Source organism: Labeo rohita, chromosome 21 (genome assembly GCF_022985175.1).
Source record: "Labeo rohita strain BAU-BD-2019 chromosome 21, IGBB_LRoh.1.0, whole genome shotgun sequence".
Lineage (NCBI taxonomy): Eukaryota > Metazoa > Chordata > Actinopteri > Cypriniformes > Cyprinidae > Labeo > Labeo rohita.
The window spans coordinates 4,641,697-4,664,004 of NC_066889.1; the positions used below are offsets into that span (position 1 = coordinate 4,641,697).

At 35.1% G+C, this 22,308-nt stretch overlaps 1 protein-coding gene across 2 annotated transcripts in view; it reads left to right on the top strand.

Moving 5' to 3' along the window:
• Positions 1-22,308, top strand: part of ppp2r2bb (protein phosphatase 2, regulatory subunit B, beta b) — an 88,386-nt gene that overhangs the window by 22,289 nt on the left and 43,789 nt on the right. The window contains exon 1 of one of the 2 annotated variants that reach the window (XM_051093363.1): positions 10,161-10,673. The exons of the other annotated variant lie outside the window; for it this stretch is intronic. Within the exon in view, the coding sequence (XP_050949320.1) occupies positions 10,604-10,673 (70 nt within the window). The 5' untranslated portion in view covers positions 10,161-10,603. Of the gene's footprint in view, positions 1-10,160; positions 10,674-22,308 lie in introns of those variants that run through there. 2 annotated transcript variants of the gene reach the window in all.

A 22,308-nucleotide genomic window follows, 5' to 3' on the forward strand; every position in this document is an offset into this window, starting at 1 on the left:
TGATGTTATGGACAACAGGTCAGCATTTAGGAGCAATGGCTCAGTGGAGAGGAGGCCATATGGTGTTGCTGGTTGGCAGAAAGGCCGTCTGATTCAGTTTCATTCAAAAGACCTGTTTCTGTAGCTCAACTGGTAGATCACAGCACTAGCCATGGGTCATAGGTTCAGGTTCTCAGGCACTGTATACCTTAAATGCACTGTGAGCCACTTCGGATAAAAATGGCTCCTGCATCAGCAGCACCACACGCATGCACCGTTAATGAATAAAGTCGTTATTTTTGCACAAAAAGTATTCTCATAGCTTCATAACACTATAGTTGAACAACTGATTTCACATGGAGTGTTTTAACGATGTCCTTACTTCCGTCCTGGGCCTTGAACGTGGTTGCACTGCTGTCCATGCAGGATCAGAATGCTGTCAGATTTCATCAAAAATATCTTAATTTGTGTTTTGAAGATGAACAAAGGTCTTACGGGTTTGGAATGACATGAGGGTGAGTACTTAATGACAGAATTTCATTTTTCATATGAACTATGATTTCTGACAGACTGAATTTTCGTGTTGTGACCCCACATTGCACTATCCATGGTTCTGAATTAGCAAACTTCTCCAGAACATGTTATCTGTTCTTTGTGTTTCCACATGCTCATATATAAAACTTCTCTCTTTTTTATGCTGTTTTTGTTTGTTTTAATTGTAAGAATCAGGTTAGCACTATTGACGGATTTTTGCTTGCAAACTCGGCAAGTGTGACTATTGATTTGTCACAGTCTACATGAGTCTGAATAACAAAAAATGTGCCCAATCAATTTGTGTGTCAGTGACGTTTGTGGTGGAACAGAACATATTGACAGTGGGTATATCTGGGACATATGGTTGAGGGGTTTTCTATATTGACTGGATAAGGGCAGGTCATCCTTTGCATTTGTCCTTCATTCTCAAAATAGTCAGCACCCATATGTAGAAATGTGACCTTAGTGAAACTTTCTGATGCTGCTGACTCAATTGCAGTTGACTTTCGTTTTGCACAAATACAGTTTCTGTGATGCTTACTATTTGGCATGAGAAAGAAATTTGTTCCAGGCAGTTGTAAAAGAAATAGCAAATTCAGAGCAGAGACAATCATAAAGGGATAGATGCAAAAATTCTGTCACCCTGAAGATGTTCGAAACCAGTATGATTTTCTTTCTTCTGTTAAACACAAAAGAAGATATGTGACCCAGGACCACAAAAACCAGTCATATGGGTCAGTGTTTTGAAAATATATAATCAAAATATTGAGAAAATCCCCTTTGAAGTTGTCCAAATGAAGTTCTTAGCAATGCCTATTACTAATCAAAAATTACGTTTTGATATATTTACGGTAGGACATTTACAAAATATCTTCATGGAGCATTATTTTTACTTAAAGGAGAACTCCACTTCCAGAACAAAAATTTACAGATAATGTACTCACCTCCTTATCATCCAAGATGTTCATGTCTTTCTTTCTTCAGTCGTAAAGAAATTATGGTTTTTGAGCAGGGGTGTCAAACTCAGTTCCTGGAGGGCCGCAACCCTGCAGAGTTTTGTTCCAGCCTTCCTCAAACACACATACTATGCAGTTTTCAATTAAGCCTGAAGGACTTGATTAGTTGGATCAGGTGTGTTTAATTAGGGTTGCATCTAAACTCTGCAGGGCTGCGGCCCTCCAGGACTGGAGTTTGACACCCCTGTTTTTGAGGAAAACATTTCAGCATTTTTCTCCATATAATGGATTTCTATGGTGCCCTGAATTTGAACTTCCAAAATGTAATTTAAATGCGGCTTCAAACGATTCCAAATGCAGTTGTAAACGATTCCAGCTGAGCAAGAATGGTTTTATTTAGCGAAACAATCAGATATTTTCATTAAAAAAAAATACAATTTATATACTTTTTAATGTCAAACGCTCATCTTTTCTTACTCTGCCTGAACTGTTTTTTTTCGGTTCATGACAGTTAGGGTATGTCGAAAAACTCATGTTCTCCCTCAACTTCAAAATCGTGCTATATCGCTGCTTTAACTTTTTTGTTAAGGGTGTTTGATCTTTTTTTGCATGTTCACTTTGCAAAGACTGTGTCGGAGTTCAAGTACAAAATACACAAAGTTTTTAAATTGTATTTTTTAAAAATTAAAATAACCGATCGTTTCGCTAGATAAGACATACATAAAACAGTCCACTCAAAAATAAGAATTCTGTCATCATTTACTTCCTCTGTTTTGGTTACTTTAAAAGAAGATATTTTGAGGATCATTTGGAACCAAACAATATTGGACCCCATTGACTTCCACTGTATGGGGGAAAAAAAAAACAGAAACATTTCACAAAATAACTTCTTTTGTACATTAATTTCTAATTCCTCTGTTGCTTTGAACTTCTTGCTCTCGGTTCTTGCTCCTTTATAGTTTTTTCTCATCTTCACAGTCTCTATTTTAGTCTCCCCTTGATTTAGCAGTATTCATTATCCCCATGTCCTGTCTCTGCATCCAAGGCGTCCTGTATTTTTAAAGCTGTGACTTTCTGAATAGCTTCTGACACAATCCAGTGCAAATTCATCGGTGTGCTTCTCAGTGTGCTGTCTAACAGAAAAGAAAACAGGATATTTATTACTGTGGACTGCATAAAGAATCATATCATTATCATATAGTGACCCAGATATGGAAATAATATTGTATCACCAGGTTCCAGCTTATTCCCACCTCTACTTAACACTGTCAAATTTTGTTTGCCAGTCATTTCTCATTTTCCATCTTACACACACACGCGCATTATGAGGCGGGTGGGGGGAGGGTGGAGGAGGGTCAGATCAATAGTGTTCCTGCTTTAATTAACACTCCTCCATTCAGGACACACACTAAACCAGCAGCAGTCTGCCAGCTCTATCATGAATCTGTGTCTGCATGTGGTGGGGGGAGGATGTCTGGCATCAGTACCTCACTTATCAGTTCATAAAATGTGGGTCTGTGTGTGTCTGTTTCATCTTTCTTCTTCAGAGATTGCATAAATAGCATGAACTCTTTTGCATTTAATGGGATATTGTTCACCCTAGTCTTGTCACGATACCAAAATCGATACGATACCTGACTAAAATATCACAATTCTAGAAACAGGAAAAGTAATAGATGATCCAAATGGAGATCATAGTTATTTTATCTATTAAAATAAAGCATTTCATCCCCCCTTTTACAAAAAATAATAAATAAAATGCTAATAATCACATGCCAGTGCCACTACACAGGATTATGGTGAACAACTACTGAACCTACAGGTATGTAGAGATCTTTGCTATATTGGTAAGTTAGCTTAAAGGATAAAGCCAAATCTTATTTCACAACAACAATTTATATCGTGACATAGTCATTGTTATTTTATCTTTGTTATTAATAATAAGAACCTTGATGCAAGTAACAAACTAAAGGACAACTACAATAAAACAAAGACACAAAGAGGGTCCTATGAAATCTGTTTTATTTTTTCCTAAATTCCGTTTTGATTTTATTGGTTACAAATATATACATATATATATATATATATATATATATATATATCAAGAAGCATGTCTAATTAATTAAAATCATAAAACTTGCAGAATTTAACAGCAATTTATTACAAGTTTAACAAAAAGAAATACATTTGATTATTTTTCTCAAATTCAGTTTTGTTTGTAAATCTCTGTTTTCCATTAATTTTCTGGATTGTATTTTAATCATTTCATTACATTTTAATAATCAAAAGCATGTCTGAAAAAGCTTGAATTTATAAAGGATAATTAGATTTGATAAAGAATTAATTTATTATAGGCTATTATTTATTTATTTATTTTCAGAATTTTTCTGGTAAATAAATTATGGTGAATATTTAAATATGTTTCTGGTAAATATTCCTTAAACATTTTTTAATAATGTTTTTATTAGTAGTAGTAGTAGTAGTGCTACTATCTTTACATTAAGTAATATAATAATATATTTCTGACTGTCAAGTTAAACGAACTTTTATTTTGACGGGTTGCTGTGAAGACCTTTACTTTTTAAGTACCGGTATATTGTGCAACCCAAAAATGTCAATTCTGTTATTCCTGTTTTTAAGTCTTCACCCAAAAATGTACATTTTGTCATCACAATTTTGAAGAACCAGTTCTGGGTCCAGCTGACTTCCATAGTAGGGAAAGAAACACTATGGAAGTAAATGGGGAACATCAACTGTTCAGTTGCCAGCATTTTTCAAAATATCTTCTTTTATGTTCAACAGAAAGAAACTCATACAGGTTTGGGACGACATGAGGGTGAGTAAATGATGACAAAATGTAAATTTTTGGGTGAATTATTCCTTTAAGATTCTATTTAGTGAAAAAAAAAAAGTATGGTTTTGAGCAGATATTTCTGCATGTTCTGCTTGCCTGTGTGTAAATGAGTGGCACAGTTTCATCTACTACACACTCATGCATTAATGAGGAGCTGCTCCACATCTCCAGGTTTTTACATATTCTGAAAGCTGAATAAATAAGCTTTCCAAACAAAACCTATAGTAGAGAGTGCGTCTCTGGGTCTAGTTGCTGTAAGTTCAAGGTGCTCTGTGATCTAGGGTTTATCACAGTCCTTCAAAGAAAACTTCAATATGACCATGCCACTCTTGTAAATTAAAAATCCTTTATTATCAGATAAAAAATAAGCTTTCCACTGATTTATGGTTTGTTAGGATTGGACAATATTTGGCCGAGATACTACTATTTGAAAATCTGTAATCTGAGGGTGCAAAAAAATCAAAATATTGAAAAAATCGCCTTTAAAGTTGTCCAAAATAAGTTCTTGGCAATGCATATTACTAATCACAAATTAAGTTTTGATATATTTACAGTAGGAAATTTACAAAATATCTTCATGGAACATGATCTTTACTTAATCTAATTATTTTGGCATAAAAGAAAAATCTATAATTTTGACCCATACAATGTACTGTTGACTATTACTACAAATATACCCATGCTACTCATGACTGGTTTTGTGGTCCAGGGTCACATTTGATTTAATTTTAGTAAATTGTGATTATTGTAGGTTCTTATTTGACAAAAAAAAAAAGTAAATTGTTATATTTTTATTTGATTACATTTTGATGTATTGCTTAAGGCAATGTACTACAGGCTAAATCATTGCATTGGTAAATTTTTTTCAGCTTTCAGAAAGTGTTCTTCAAACTAGTGGAAAGAAAACATCTGAAATACACATTGCAGTGTTTATTTTACATTTACTATAATTACTTATATATTAATTAAATATATTACACTTTATCTATTTGTGTATTTTTTCTATGCACTGAGCCAGAAATCTCCACTTCAATCACACTTAGATGTACCAAACAGCCTAATTACTTCTTTATTTATTATAGCTTTATTTCCCATTTATATTCATGAGGTTTTTACAGTTGGGTTTGTATTATTGGCCTGATTTATTTTTAATTTAAAATTCTAGCTGCAAAAACCTTAGTATGTAAAATTCAACAAGATTATTGAATGTGGCTTTATCCAATGTTCATATTTCTGTTCTGGAATTGTATGCAACTTACATTAATTAGTTATCGGCTTATTTGCGTATTAACAACATTTTAGAAAATTTGTAATATAGAACCTTTGTTTTAATGTACTGTGAATAAATAACAAGGGAGAGTATGGTGATATCTATTCATTAAAAATACCATTTTCACTCTTGCCTTAAAAGTTTTATGAATTCATTTCATTACCATTGTTAATGATACATTTGTATTAAATTATAAAACAGAATCTAGAAAAAAATAAAACAGAACTTGGGGGGAAGATAGCTTTAATAGGGCTCTAAATTAAAAGGTAGCTTATAGAGTTTATTTGTAAATATTTTTATTTTCATTCTTGAACTATAAATTATTATTGTAAGTATAAATAAATACTGTAATAATATTTTTGACCATATCAGCCAACCCTACCCCCTCATTCATGTTTATTATATGGAAAAGGAAGCTGAGATATTTAGCTAAATATCTCCTTTTGTGTTTGACAAAAAAAACAAAAAAAACATTCTGATTCAGAACAACATAGGGACAAATAAATAATAGTATTTTCAGTTTAGGGTGAATTATTCTGTACCATAAAGCACTTACTGTGGCAATCATAAATAGACCATAACCTGTGTGTGTGTGTGTGTGTGTGTGTGTGTGTGTGTGTCTGCACACTGGTGTATGTGTCTGTCTGCCACTTCTATCTCACCATATGCTCTGAGGCGGCCTGCTGCTGACACTATTGAGCTGACCTCCATAGCACCCATTACCAGAACACCAGTGATATCCGCTGGGATTGAGCTTGGTTGTCACTGCAGCTCATGCCTTAAAACCCAGCAGCCTCTCAGCTGCCAGACAGGTGCTCAAGCTCAACAAACGTTTTTCACAAAAACAATATTCATTCAGTTTCACCAGAAAATACCCAGGCACATTAATCAAACAGTATAGCATGTTTAGCAATTGCATAATGGATGTCACTGGCCTAAATAATGTAGTTATGCTACCATTTTATTTTATTTTTTTGTATGCTTAAACTGTTCACCTTTTTTTTACAATCAACTACAAGCTTATATTTAGATCTTCCTCCTTTCATTCAACAACTGATGAATAGAACTCCCTGTTCTAGAAGTCCCTGGCCAGTAAATATTCTTAGTTCGGCCATCATTGGCTGGCAAAAAATCATTTTGAACACTGGTGCTGGCTACTGTAAATGCACATAATTTATTAATCGAAAACAGAAGCATTAAAGGAAAGTTCCACTTCCAAAACAAAGATTCACATATAATGTACTCACCCCCTTGTCATCCAAGATGTTGATGTCTTTCTTTTTTCAGTCGTAAAGAAATTATGTTTTTTGAGGAAAACATTTCAGCATTTTTCTCCATATAATGGACTTCTATGGTGCCCCAATTTTGAACTTCCCAAAGTGCAGTTTAAATGTGGCTTCAAACGATCCCAAATGCGGTTGTAAATGATCCCAGCCGAGGAAGAAGGGTCTTATCTAGCATAACGATCGGTTATTTTCATAAAAATAATACAATTTATATACTTTTTAATGTCAAACGCTCATCTTGTCTTACTCTGCCTGGACTGTTTTTTTTCGGTTCATGACAGTTAGGGTATGTCGAAAAACTCTCATCTCATGTTCTCCCTCAACTTCAAAGTCCTATATCACTGTTTTACCTTTTTTGTTAAGGGTGTTTGATCTTCTTTGCGTGTTCACTTTGCAAAGACTGGGTCTGTACTTCTGCAGTGATGTAGGATGATTTTGAAATGATTATTGAAGTTGAGGGAGAAAATACAATTGGAGTTTTTCGACATACCCTAACTGTCTTGAGTCAGAATACACAGAGTTCAGGGAGAGCAAGGCAAGACGAGCGTTTGAGATTAAAAAGTATATAAATTGCATTTTTTTAAAATAAAATAACTGATCGCTTCGCTAGATAAGACCCTTCTTCCTCGGCTGGGATCGTTTACAACCGCATTTGGGATCATTTGAAGCCGCATTTAAACTACATTTTGGAAGTTCAAAATCGGGGCACCATATCAGTCCATTATATGGAGAAAAATGCTAAAATGTTTAACTCAAAAAACATAATTTCTTTATGACTGAAGAAAGAAAGACATGAACATCTTGGATGACAAGGGGGTGAGTACATTATATGCAAATCTTTGTTTTGGAAGTGGACTTCTCCTTTAATTAGAGTTTAAGTTCTATTTAACCTGGAATATTCCTTAAAATACATTTCACATATCATCATCTTTCAGTGCTAAGCATATGATTATGACTGAGTTTAAACGTCTATTGACTGAGCAGAAATAATCTTCTGTAATTCCAAAAGAACTAGTATCAAGATTCCTCCAGGGGTTTGGCGTGCCCCGTTATCTTCTAATTAAAGGGATTTGAGGAAGAGAGGATTTCATTCGCCACATAGTGACACACAATAGGATTGGGATACGAGGATTTCGAAGTGGTCAACAGTAAGAGAAGATCTGAGGTGCACGCTTCACTGCTTTGTATTATGGAGGAATGGAGATAATGCATTTGACTTATTTTGTGTGCAGTTCAAGGGCAGTGATGTGTCAAATAACCTGTGCAGACTGTAAATGTTTTAGCATTGTCAGAAATGAGGGAAATGCAATATAAAGAAATCAAGCTGTTTTTATGCGTGCATTGGCAGGAAAACTGCATACACAAGAAAACAGAGTGCTGTCAAACGATTAATCGCATCCAAAATAAAAGGTTTTGCTTACATAATATAATACATAGTATGTATACTGTGTATTTTTATCATGTATATATAAATGCAGACAAACATACAATATATATTTTGAAAATATTTCAATGTATTTCCATGTATATATTTATTTTCATACTATTGATATTATATAAAAATATTTTTAATATATACACATAACATATTTTTCTTAAATATATACATGCATGTGTGTGTGTATTATGTGTATTTTATACACAGTATGCACGCATATATTATGTAAACAAAACCTTTTATTTTGGATGCGATTAATCGCAATTAATCATTTGACAGCACATGAGTGCTACTTGCTTGCCTTTGAAGGATTCAGCAATAATAAAAATGTACCAGTGTCAGTTTTGGTTTCATTGAAAGAAGACAAAAATTAAGATCTAAGTGCAGAAAATCTTTTAATAAAACAAGGCTCAAAAATGTGACCACAAAACCAGTTGGAACTGAGTAAATTTGAATAAATCAGCTTTCCATTGATGAATGGTTTGTTAGGACAAGACAATACTCGCACGAGATACAACTATTTGAAAATCTACAATTTGAGGGTGCAAAAAAATCAAAATATTAAGAAAATCGCCTTTAAATTTGTCCAAATGAAGTTTTTAGCAATGCATATTACTAATCAAGTTTTGATATATTTACGGTAGGAAATTTGCAAAATATCTTTACGGAACATGATCTTTACTTAATATCCTGTCCCATTTTTGGCATAAAAGACTAATTTTAAGGATAATTTTGACCCATACTATGTATTTTTGATTATTGCTGTAAAAAATGACAGTGAATTTAGCGGTAAAAAACTGTAAAAATGCTACAGTAAAAACCTGTCAAATGGTTAACGGTAAGTTCCCCTACTGTATACGCTGAAAAACTGTATTGGACATTGCATGTAATTTTACAGTAGTACTGTATACCATTTTCAGAAGTGAAAAAGAATGTTTGTGCATGCGTTTTTTGAAATAAAAATTGACAGTGAATAACTGTAAATTGACATTTCCAGAATTCCCTGCTTTACATTTTTTTTTTTTTTTTAATAACTGTCTCCTCTTAGTTTTTGTCATTAGGTCTGTAAGTTACATCTAATTTTGTTAAATTAATGTTTATTGCATTATCTAAGTTTCATGTGTGTTACCATGATCGTGTTTAGTGTTTGTGTGAATGACTGTGTCACTTCTAAATATGTTAATATTTAAAAGCTGCTTGTGATGGGTTTTGGTTCATCATATGACTTTCTCATCCATCACCATATGCTTTTGGAGGTTATTAGTGTATTATAAAGGCACAAAACAGATTTGAGTACTTCAGTAGGATGGGACTTTAACATTCAGTTAATGAAATTATGGTGTTTGAATGTCATTTTAAGTTAAAACGGTAAAACTCAAAACGTTGCTAAATTCTGGCAACCACACCACCTGTGTTTTTTTTTTTACCATAAATTGTGCAGATTTTTTTTTTTTTTTTTTTACATATATACCCATGCTATTTAAGACTTTTTGTGGTTTTGAGTCACAAGTAACAAGACACTCCTCTAAATAGGTGTTGAAAATAGGACAAATGGTGTTGTTTGTCGGACTGAAACAAAACTAAAGTCACAAAGTGGGGGCTGAAAAATGTCATTGTCACCATTTTTATCGAATCACTCTACCACCACACTGCTTTTTTATAAGCAGGAGCTTCATCATCATCATAATTATTATACATGTGATGCAAATAGGCATAAATTCAACAAGTGCTGAAACACCATCGCACATAACATCATCGTCTGCGCACAGGCTGGAGTGATGCTGACGCAGGTGGACAGAGGGGGCGGAGTCACTGTTGCAGCCCCAGTCTCACACTTCAACCGATGCGGTGCGTCCACGGCAGCCTCACGTCAGCACTTCAGCGCGCTCATACTGAGCGACAGAGAGGAAAGCGAGCTCTCTATGCCGGCAGCCCGAGGCAGCACCGCCGGTCACATCTGAAACTTGTCGCACTGTGCATGACAGCTTATTTCAAAGCATGGATTTGGACGCGGATTGTTGTCATTTTGGATGACGCTCGTACAACTTTGCATTAAATCACGGCTTGCTGCAGACAGCCCCGCCTTGTGACACCTTGCGAACCGACACCGGCTTTCTCCCTCATCACACTGTTGTCCATTTATTGACGGATTTCTGTGCGACTGCTGCGTAATATGATCTGGGCTGGGCGCCGGGCTCTGGGCTGAACGCATGCACGAACGCGGAACATGGATAGATAGCGCGTTTCTCTCTTCTGCGTTTCTCAGTGTAATCAGCGCCTTTCTCAATGGATGAGGAAATAGACACCCGCAAGATCAACAACAGCTTCCTCCGAGACCACAACTATGCAACTGAAGGTATATCTCATCACATGATTGCCTTCTCTCAGGTGCACATTGAGGCAGACATTCTGAAGGAATTATTTGGAACCAGTCCTAAGGGTTCCTGGTTTGGCTTTAATAAGTCAGCTTGGATAAATAGATTTTATTCTATTTTTTTTGGAAAAGCAGATGCTTGTTTTATATTCCTTAATGAAAAATCCTAAAGGAATGTGCACAGAAGTTCTATTGGAATTTTTATTATAATGTGGAACCAGTTCTAATGGGAATTTTTGTTTTAGGATTTCAACATATCTCTACAGAAATACTAAATCTTCTAAAACACATAGGGCTTGATAAGGATAAAAAAAATACATGATAAAATCCTTTAGGAGTTACAGTATATGAAGTAGGTTTTTATTTGATCCCATTAGGATGGGTGCCAAATTATGATGGAAATCCCTTTTATCGTGTGCATGTTCTTTAGGATTTTTATCTCATAACTGTCAGTCATGCTGGCATTTTCCATGTGTAATGCAAATATAGCGACGCAAAATACTGATTGTAGTGTTTTATTTGAGCTAAAAATAGCTGAGCAGTCAGACTAACACTTTAAGAAGATTTTCTGTTGGTGGTTTAGTTCGCCAAGCTCCATCAGTACAAGAGCTGACAGTTTAGATTAGTGCAATATTCGTGGTCTAATATAATGTTGGATACATTAAGATGTATTTCAAAAATCTTAACGGGAATTTTATATTAATATTACAACATTTTACAAAAATTTGATCTTTCAGAGTGCATACATTAGGTCTTTATGTGTTACAGTTAATACAGTAAGGTCATACAGTATTCTCTTTAGAATCCTATAGGATCGGTTCCAGTCCTAAAGGATCCTGTACACATTTCTTTAGGAGAACTACAAATTGACAGATGATTTGTTGTTATTTCTCTAGCATCATCATGACTGAAATGCTTACAGTTAAAAATAGGCTTTTTGCACAGTTATAAACTTGTTTTCCATTGTGAAATGTTCAGTTCTTTCAATTGTCTTCTAAGGCAGTGCAGCCAGTGCAAACTCTAGATTATATTGACAGTATAAAGGCATTCTTCTTCTCTGACAATGGACAGCTGAGGAGTTTCACTCAGCCAGAGCCTCCTCTCATGCGCAGACAAGAAGCCTTCAACAGGACTGGTGCGATGCATCAGTGAATGGGGGGTTGGCTGGGGTCGGAGACAGAGACGGAGAGAGAAAGGGAGGGAGGGATAGCGAGAGAAGGGAATAAATCAGAGATTAAAGCCAGAGAACACATAGACAGATGTGATGTCATTCCAGCTGCGAAAATCCACATTTCAGGCCTCTTTCCGTCTCCAGGCTATGCTCAAATCCAGTCTTTAAGAGTATTTGTTCTTTAAAGCCAACATGAAATCAAAATGGACCCTATATGCTTTTTTAATCCATGTTTCTGGTCTTACTGTGTATAATTCAATTGCTTTTTTATTTAGATGTGGAAATCTTATGGGAAATTAAGGTAGATAAATTTTGTGTTTTGAGGCAATAATGCTTGCACAAGCTTGTTTGAAGGCTTATTTAATACAAGCCATTTTTTTGTATGGAAACTTTTGGTACATGTTGACATCGAAACTACATGGTTTGATCATTTTCTTTGGGTTTTTGTGCATTGAAAGTATTGATCGCATCTGTGTGTACTTCACCCACTGACCTGAGATGAGCTCCTGTCGTCTGGAGAATAGAATCTACTACATGCCACTTCTGCATCTTCCCTTGTTAATTCTCCGTGAATTATGCAAGCGCTCCCCTCTCATCCATCACTTACGGCTCCTGTAGAATATGCTGTCAGTGTGTCTGATGGGCAAACTTACCTTTACATTAATAGAGAGATCATTTGTTAAATCATTGACTATTTATAGCATTGTGTCTGCAAATAAAGATATTGTCATCATTACAAACTTCTAAAAGATTTTAGAACCTGTAACCCATTTGTAAAACTTCAGCCCATGAAAGAATATAGTAGGTCGCCCAGAAATGAAAATTCTGGGGTTGGTATTCCAAACCCGCATATCTTCGCTAGTTGCTCTTCTCCATTAATTTCATTTCATTTGTTTGTAAACTTTAAAAAATGAAGCAAAATCATCATAATATCAAATATTCATGCAGCTTGTGCACTATATTCCAGTTCTTCTGAAGTTGTACAATTGCTTTGTGTGAGTTAAACTGAGTTAATCTTCCAGTAATCTTTCCCTGCAGGGAGCGGTTAACTATTGTAACTAGATCATTGAGTCAAGTTGAAGTGAATTGACTTCAATTTAACCAGTCATTCAGCCATTTCTACTTTTATCATAAACTCTAGTGAATGCATCTAGGAGCTGGATGTCAACTATAGGGCTGCGCATGTTAATCTAAAAAAATATAGATGATGATTATAACTACCGTGATGAACTAGTGATAGGTGTCGATTACTGTATTCGATTTAGATCTATTCCTGTTACATCAAAGATTGATCTACAAAAAATACATATTTTAATGTAAAATCAATAATCATGATTACAATATTGAGGGGAATAGTCAACATGATTATGTTTGTAGTAATCATGCAGGACTATATGTTTTTTTTATTCTTCACACAGTTATGGATTCAGAAGACTAAAAAATGTACGTTTTGATACTTTAATGGTACATTTACATAATTTTTGATGCTTTAACCCTCCAGTCCACATTTATTGTAGGGCTGTCAAATGATTAATCCCAATTAATTGCATCCAAAATTAAAGTTTTGTTTACATAATGTATTTATGTGTACTGTGTATATTTATTATGTATATATAACTACACATATGCATGTATATATTTAAGAAAAGTCTTCTTATATATATATATATATATATATCTATATAGATAGATAGATAATTTCTTTAAATGTATATATGTATGTGTGTACTTACATATGGATAATAAATATACACAGTACACACATATATATTATGCAAACACAAACTCTTATTTTGGATTCAATTAATCGTTTGACAGCCCTAATTTATTGCATGTAAAAGAGCATTCATGGAAGTATTTTAAAAGGAAAATGGAAGGAAGAAAAAATATATACTGCTTTTAAATTACATTATATATTAATGATTAAATAAATCATTAGAGAATTTTCATTTTTGAGTAAACATTTTTTGTCCCACTCTGTTACCATGCTAAAAACATGAATGATGTTGCTTGTAGAGTAGTGGTGTACTTTCGTAGAAAGCCAATACAATATCATAGAAACATAGGGTTGGCTTTTGACTTATAGCTCTTAAGTACAACCTTGCTACTACAGTACATTCCTGTATAAACCTTCTAGGAAGGTAGCAACTGTATAATATCAACAACACATTTTATTCTGATTATGTAAAAATCTAGTTGTTGATTGTCTTGAGCAATGTTAGAGCTTCAGCAGGCTGAGATTCTGAAGCAATCTTATTTATAAGTATTATATTTAAAACTGATATGGAATGGTAGGGAAAACATTCAGAAGCCTCTGAATATTTCTTCTTTTGAGTACAGAGCAACATCATCTGCACAAAAAATGTCAAACAGTCGTTACCAGACACAGCTGTGCTTAGACCTGAAGCAGTTAACCACCATCGTGCTGATGCCTCTGTGGTTTTGACAATCAAATAAATAAATGATGAGCTCTGCATTTTTAAAGCAGTTTTAATGCACCCATGTTTATCCCTGCTACGCTCTGGTCCACAAGATTCTGTCAGCATCTTTGTGCAGGCTAGACAACAACAGAGCATATATATACCACAGAATGAAAGCCTTCACAATAAAAGCAAAGGTGAAACTTATACATGGGCTGAAAGGCTGACAAACACGTGGCATTCACGACCTTTTGACCTCACTCGCATAGAGAGATCAATGTTATCTAAATCATAGCTGTGCAGACAAACCTAGTGAATGTTTAGTCTGGGGTAAAATTAGACATTAGCTCTGACATTTTGTTAAAGAAGTTGTCTGTGTAGTACCATGATGTGTTCAGTAGTGAATGTAGGTCTTAGTGAAACTCCAGGAAGATCAGCGTTGATCTGCAGATTTAGGCCTGGTCAGGTGCACTCAAGGGTTGATTGGGAAACAGGGTCACTTGCTGAGCGATCCTTCTCTAATCTGATCTCAGAGTCTTATCTAGCTCATCTCTTTCCCTCCAAATGCTTCCTGTGAATTTTCTGGAAAGCGGTGAAGATTTTAGAGCTGTGCGATTATTTGAAATTGAGCTTTCAACAATTATGAAAATACAATAATAGAGATAAAACGGTTAGTGTGCCCCCATTCTGCCCCTTTCCAGCAGATGCGCAGCAAACTTCACACGTAACATGAATTTTGCAAAATGGGACGTGCTTGTTTTATTAATATTTATTAGATTAATTTGTGTTTTTAAAAGTTCGAAAGAAGGCTTGCGAACACAGACAAGTAAAGTAAACTTTTAGCTTAAGGTGCAAGCCTAAACAGTCAAATGCATGCAAAAAATGCAGCACTTGCTGATTATTCATATAAACCCTTGTCCATTATGTCTTAAGTGAACACAAACAGTTAATAATGAAAATATGTGTATAACAGTATCTATCTATCTATCTATCGATATATGTGCCGGTTCTGGGTAGAAGGAGGGATAAAGAAAATTCCTTGACTGACATCTGCTTGGTTATAAGCGCAGTCAGGGGATTTTCTTTAGCCCCCCTCCTCCCCAGCACCACCTGTCTATAATTGTCTATAATCACCTGTACATAATTATTTTTCTTTTAAGTAAAAGACATTAAAGAGCACATTGTACTTATTGTATGCAGCTCAAGCGTCTGTAACAGACAAATAAACATTAAATAATGACTCCAACATGCACCCCCTCCTCTTCTGCTTTAGCTGAGGCCTAAAATAAGGCTGCTTCCTTTGGGATAGGCTTGTGAGTTCAAAGGGAAAAGAGAGATACTGAAAAACAGAGGGGGGGGGGGTTTCCTATAGAGGATCAATAAAGTAGACTGAGATGTGTTATTAACACACGGCTGGCCTAGAAACCATGCATTGCACTAACCTGTCTCATGAAGGAATAACTAAACTAGAACATTTCTGAAAAGTTACCAAAATGGTTGCCAGAGTGTTGCTGAAGCATTCTAAGTGGCTTTTAGCATGTTGTTGTGTGATTGCTGGGGTGCTCTGGGTAGTTGCTAGGTGTAAAAAGAGCCCACTCCAAAGTTTAGCCTCTAGGTGTGCCTCAGGTTTGTCTTTCAAATGTAAGTTTTACAACCTATATTGTCCATCAGACAAATCTCTTGTCTATGTGTTTACACACAGTCTTAGTGTCTTTGTTTACAAGAAGCCATAGGCATGTATGTGCATACGAGTGGCGCTATTAAGATTGTGCTCATCAAGGTGTGTGTACACATCTCCCAAGACACCATTATCATTCAAGTAACAGTTGATTTGCAGGTTCCGTCTGTTTATCAAGTGGTACCACTGGCTTTAGATTTACTTTACAGCTGATTTCATCCCATAATCCCATTGGCTCGTACATCTGTTCTTTCTGGCATCTTGGTAAGGTTCTTGCCATTAGTCTGAGGGCATTATGCACCCCAGGAAATCACTTAATTCCTCAGGCGAAGCTTCAGTCCGGCTCAAATGCAGCTGTTGACATTCTAGTTCTTTGATGTATTAAATTAATATTCCATATCCTTTATATAGATACACACATCTGTTTCTGCTGCCAATTTCACTGGGAATTAATAAAAATAAATCCCAGAATGCATCTTTAAAAAACACTGAGCATCAGCTGCCCAATAATATACACTACCGTTTAAAGATTTGGGGTCAGTAATATTTATTTATTTAATTTAATTTTTTTTCTGAAGAAAGAAATTAATAGTTTTTATTCAGCAAGGACACATTAAATTGATCAAAATTGGCAATAAAAACATAATGTTGCAAAAGATCTTTATTTTAAATAAATGCTGTTTAAATAAAATGAATTTCTATTCATCTAAGAATCCTGGAAGAAACACTTTTAAGAAACAATGTTTCAAATCAGGATATTAGAATGATTTCTGAAGGATCATGTGACACTGATGGAGTAATGATGCTGAAAACTCAGCTGAATGGTGGTGTAGACTTTCAAAAAGTATGTTTTATTAATTGAAGTCACGAAACGTACACAGTTTAACAGCAAACATTTAACAAAAAAAACATTTTTAAGGCCCTATGAAATGCATTTTATTTGTTTTTCTCAAATTCATTTTTATTGTTACAAATGTTTCAAACTAATTTGTAAAAAAAAAAAAAAAAGGTAAATATTCCTTTAAAATAATAAATAATATATTTTGAGTAATATATTTCTGTCACAATTTCAAGTTAAACCAAACATTTATTTTGACTGGCTGCTGTGAAGACCTTTAGTTTTTGTTTGTATATTATATGACAATAGTTAACCAATAAATGGTAAAATGTTAATGAAAAAAACGTGTGTCTGCACCATTTATTCACAGAGACACTAATATGGATTCATATTTAAATAGCATTTTTGCAGCTTAATATTCACAGACACTAGTCCATATCATGTTTTGATATGTGTACTGAGCTTCTGTTGAGTTATTCATCCAAAATTTGGCCAATTCTGTGACATTATACTGCGTTATACAGTAAATTCCATTTTTATGACTCGATTCTATGATTCTGTCTGTGTTTTTTGCATTGTGGAAACCATGGGCCCTACTAATGATAAGAACATTAATCCAGGAACACATCACCAAAATCATGGTCACCATATAAGAACTTGGTTTTGTATGTTACTTGCAAAGTCATTAGTTCAAACAGGAATGATACAGTAGTCCATTAAATGGTAGTTATAACCAAGTCCCTGTTTTGCTCCCAGCAGTCTCTTTTGTTATTACACTGTTGCTTGATGGAGTGGACCAGGAACACATTAACAGTTTGTTGGGGGTAGTTTCTCTGGACACAGATTGTTCATTACTTTACAGGCACAGGGTAGCGACGTGGCCTTCGAACCTGCCGACCCTGCATTAGCGTAACAGCTCTGCCGGCGAGTGCGAAAAGGGGGATGGGGTCTAGCCAGGGATCCTTTTGGCTCCGTTGTGACCCTCTTGTGTTGGCTCATTAAAATCAGATTGCTGATGCTTCCCGTTTTGGCGCCTCTCTCTCGCTCTTTATCAAGTGCCCTGCGGCACTGTAGCACAAGCTACCAAATTTTTTGACGTTGTTTGCACCGCAGTTGCCTCTCTCTGTCACCTCCTGCGTCTTCTCATTATGTTTACCCAATTTGTACGACAAAAACCTGTACCCTTCTTTTCCTCTCCTCATTACTGCACTGACAGCGTCATGGTTCTCTCTTTTCATGCTGGGTGACGGACAAATGGAGGTGCCCCAGTGCATATTGACAACCATTTTACAGAAACAGTCAGATAAACGATTTTTCCAGAGCTGAACCAGATTGGTGGTCATCTGTGTGGAACAGGCACCCCATTACCGACCACGGCGTTCTTAAAGAAAATAGCTCGGAAACCTGTATGAAAACATGTCAAATTACTACAGCTGCTTCTTCATTTAATGTCCACAGCCATCTTTTCTAGAAAGGTGATGCGATGGTAATGGCTGTTAGAGCTCGATAAGATTGAATTTTGCCCTCTCGAGAATCAATTTACGGTTGTTTGAGCCAGGAAAGATGGGAACTAAAGTGAAAATGCAGAAGGGTTGTCAGTGGGTTGTCTCTATAGAACATGCACATGCAATCCACATGTCCATATGTGTTAAAAGGATTTGCATTTACTGTAAAATGGCTAAAAACTTTGCTTTACTTAAACCTCTTAAACAGATTTAGTATGGATCAGTGGAAATTAGCTTCCGTAGTTTTCTCTATTATATTATATACTGCTTAAAATAATAAGAGTACTGTGGTAGTATGCTATTCAGAACATAGTTTGCTAATGTGGCAACTTGTGCAATGTAAAGAACATGATAAATTTGATGAAGTCTTTTTAATTCCATGATGACTTAGCTCTTCTGCTTTGTCAGTGGAGAAAAGCCATCATCTATTCAGTCAGGAGGGTTGATTATTCAATTTTACATGCTAATGTTCCCAGTCAAGGATAGAGCATTAGCATGTGTGGTCACAGTAAAGACTCGAGGGACCATTAAATGAAAACCAAGAGAAGCCTGAGCAGAATATATTTCTTGTAAATGTCACATAAATTCACAAAGCAGAACGTTAGTCTGTTTCACCTAAAACTGAAAATTCGACCATCATTTATACACAATAATTACACACTGACTTATTTATTTTTTGATAGATTGGTTGGTTGGTTTAGCCTGTCCAAACTGCTTTTTATAAAATGAATAAGTATTTGTGGTAGGCGTATTGCAATATACCTGTACTGACAATAACTGTGATATTTAGAAATTTAAATATTTGTATAATGTTAAAGACACCTTGTTTTTAAGGTTTTTAAATGCAAACCATGTGCAAGTTCATTAGTTTACATTTTTTCCTTAAAACTGCAGTGCAGCAAAGACGGTTTGAAACAATCCCTGTTTCTACTGTTACAGACATGTAATCAGTCACCTCAAATTGTGTATTTTACATAAGATTTTTAAAAGGCAGCTATTTTAGATGGAGAACGGGAACAATGGTTGTGTAACATCAGCAACACATTATTAGCTGTTTGATAACATGGTAAAGCTAAAGGCTAACATTATCAATTACTGTTACACGTCCAATGTTGTAGATACATAAAATGTATTTCTGTTCTGATACATCGACTTACAGACGACCTTGTATAACTCACCCTTCCTCTTCTTTGAAATCAGTTTCTGGTTCCAACATACAGGACTGAATAAATCCAGTGCCACTTGCCACTCTGTAGCATTTACTACTGCAGTTAACCGAGTCAAAGTGGAACCGGTCCGAACTGGTATAATTGAATGGAGGCAGGGACTAATTTGCATAGTCTTGGCTTTGTGTAAGCTTAATGAGTTAAGGGATTATTAGGTAGAGTCAAGCCATTTTAAGGGAAATATATTTTTGTTTATATTTATTTTCATGGGAAAAAAATTGTAAATATGTAATTTTAAGGGATTAAATCAGTGGGTAACACTTTATTTTGCAGTTTCTAAACTAGATGCTAATTAGCATGCATATTACTAGAATATTAGCTATTTATTAGTACTAATTAAGCACATATTAATGCCTTATTCTACATGACCTTATTCTACATCCCTAACCCTACCCAATACCTAAACTTAACAATTACCTTACTAACTAATAAGAAGCAGCAAATTAGGAATTTATTGTTACCAATCAGTGATTACAGGGGGACTTTAATACTACTAAAAATAGTATAAATAATATGGTTGACACTCCAGCATAGAAAGTGGTGGTATATACAGTTGAGGTCAAAAGTTTACATACACCTTGCAGGATCTGCAAAATTATTTTACCTAAATAAGAGGGATTATACAAAATAGTGCTGACCTGAATAATATATTTTACTAAACACATTTACATATAGTCCACAAGAGAAAATAATAGTGGAATTTATAAAAATGACTCCGTTCAAAAGTTTACATACGCTTGATTCTTAGTACTGTGTTGTTACCTGAATGATCCACAGTTGTGTTTTTTTGTTTGGTGATAGTTATTCATGAGTCCCTTGTTTGTCCTGAACAGTTAAACTGCCTGCTGTTCTTCAGAAAAATCCTTCAAGTCTCACGAATTCTTTGTTTTTTCAGCATTTGTGTGTATTTGAAGCCTTTCCAACAATGACTGTATGATTTTGATATCACTCTTTTCACACTGAGGACAACTGAGGGACCCATATGCAACTATTACAGAAGGTTCAAATGCTCACTGATGCTCCAGAAGAAAAAACAATGCATTAAGAGCCGGGGGGTGTAAACTTTTGAACAGAATAAGATGTGTACATTTTTCTTAATTTGCCTAAATTTCATATTTTTTCATTTCTGTAGCCCTTTAGAAGCTTACTGTACATGTTTCTCAGAAGACAAAATCAGTTGAATTTACCCTGATCTTCAAATTCAAAAAGTTTTCATCCCCCGGCTCTTAATGCATTGTGCTTCTTCCTGGAGCATCAGTGAGCGTTTGAACCTTCTGTAATAGTTGCATATAAGTCCCTCAGTTGTCCTCAGTGTGAAAAGATGGATCTTAAAATCATACAGTCATTGTTGGAAAAGGTTCACATACACAAAAATGCTAAAAAAAAACCCAAACTGGGTCATTTTTATAAATTCAACTTATTTTCTCTTGTGAACTATATGTAAACGTCTTTTATGTGAAATATCTTATTCAGGTTAGTACTAAATGAAAAATAACATGCATTTTGTATGTTCCCTCTTATTTTGGTAACATTTTGCAGATTCTGTAAGGTGTATGTAAACTTTTGGCCTCAACTGTAAAACACACATTGCTAATCTCATGTTAAACTTAAGTATCTTTAGAGTAGTATTGTATCCTTCATATCTCTGAAAAGTCTTTAGCGTTGTCAGATTTGTAAAAGACACAGCTTTATGCTTCTCTCCCAAAACAGTCAAGCTTCTGGAGGTGTGCCGTCATACATCTACTTCCTTTTTTTAAACTTTGCCCATGTTTAGCATAAGAATCCAACTCTTTAACAGTGTAAATAAGTCAGAATGCATGAAATAGCATTAGACACCCCCTTTAATGCTAGTTGCTACCATCTAAAAAATGGAATAATGGCAGAAGTAGACACAGTTTATAGATACTACTGCTCATCCAATCATGTTGTTGGAGGTGTCTGCTCACTAGTGAGGGAGCCTTTGAATTCTGTTAAAAAGACAGGGTGTTAGACAGCTGCCACAAATTTGGCGATGTAAATAGAGAAAGTATGTCACACTGATGTATATGAGACACATGTGGTACTCCCAATACAAAAACGGTCAATTTTGCCTCCGTTTACAGCGTATGGGCACAATAAACCTGTATTAGAGATGCAGATGGCCGCAGATGTTGGCTGTAATAGAGACAAATAGTGCCAGTGTGCCGGGTGCCACTGAATGCTGATGTTGACGCATTCATAAGCTACTGCAGGAGTGATAACAACCAGACCCATTAATGTGGACCAGATGTCACATTCACAGACATGCTCTCTCTCTATCGCAGCTGCTTAGTCACATTGAGAACCGCAGATATATACAATTGACATGGATCACCCAGTTGAGTACAGTGCTGTTTAGCCAGTATTGGGGAGCGATTTTGGACCTGTAGCTAGCTGCAATCTACTTATAAATTGAAGTGTTATATACAGTCAAGCTGCTTTTTGGCTAAGTAGTTAGGTACACCATAAGAAAGATTTTAAATATTTAACTATATTTATAATATTTAAAATGTAATTCTGGACATTTTTGTGGTGGTTTATGGTTCTTAAACCAGTAAGATCTCAGATGTAAATTATCTACACTGTAAAAAAAAAAGACCATGAATTTAACGCTAAAAAACTGTAACATGACGGTAAAAGACCATAAAATTATAGTGAATAACTGTAAATTTACATTCCCAGAATTCCCTGTGCTTTACATTTTTTTTGTTTAAATAACTCTTTGTTCTTAGTTTTTTTCTTAGCAGTTTTGTACGTTAGG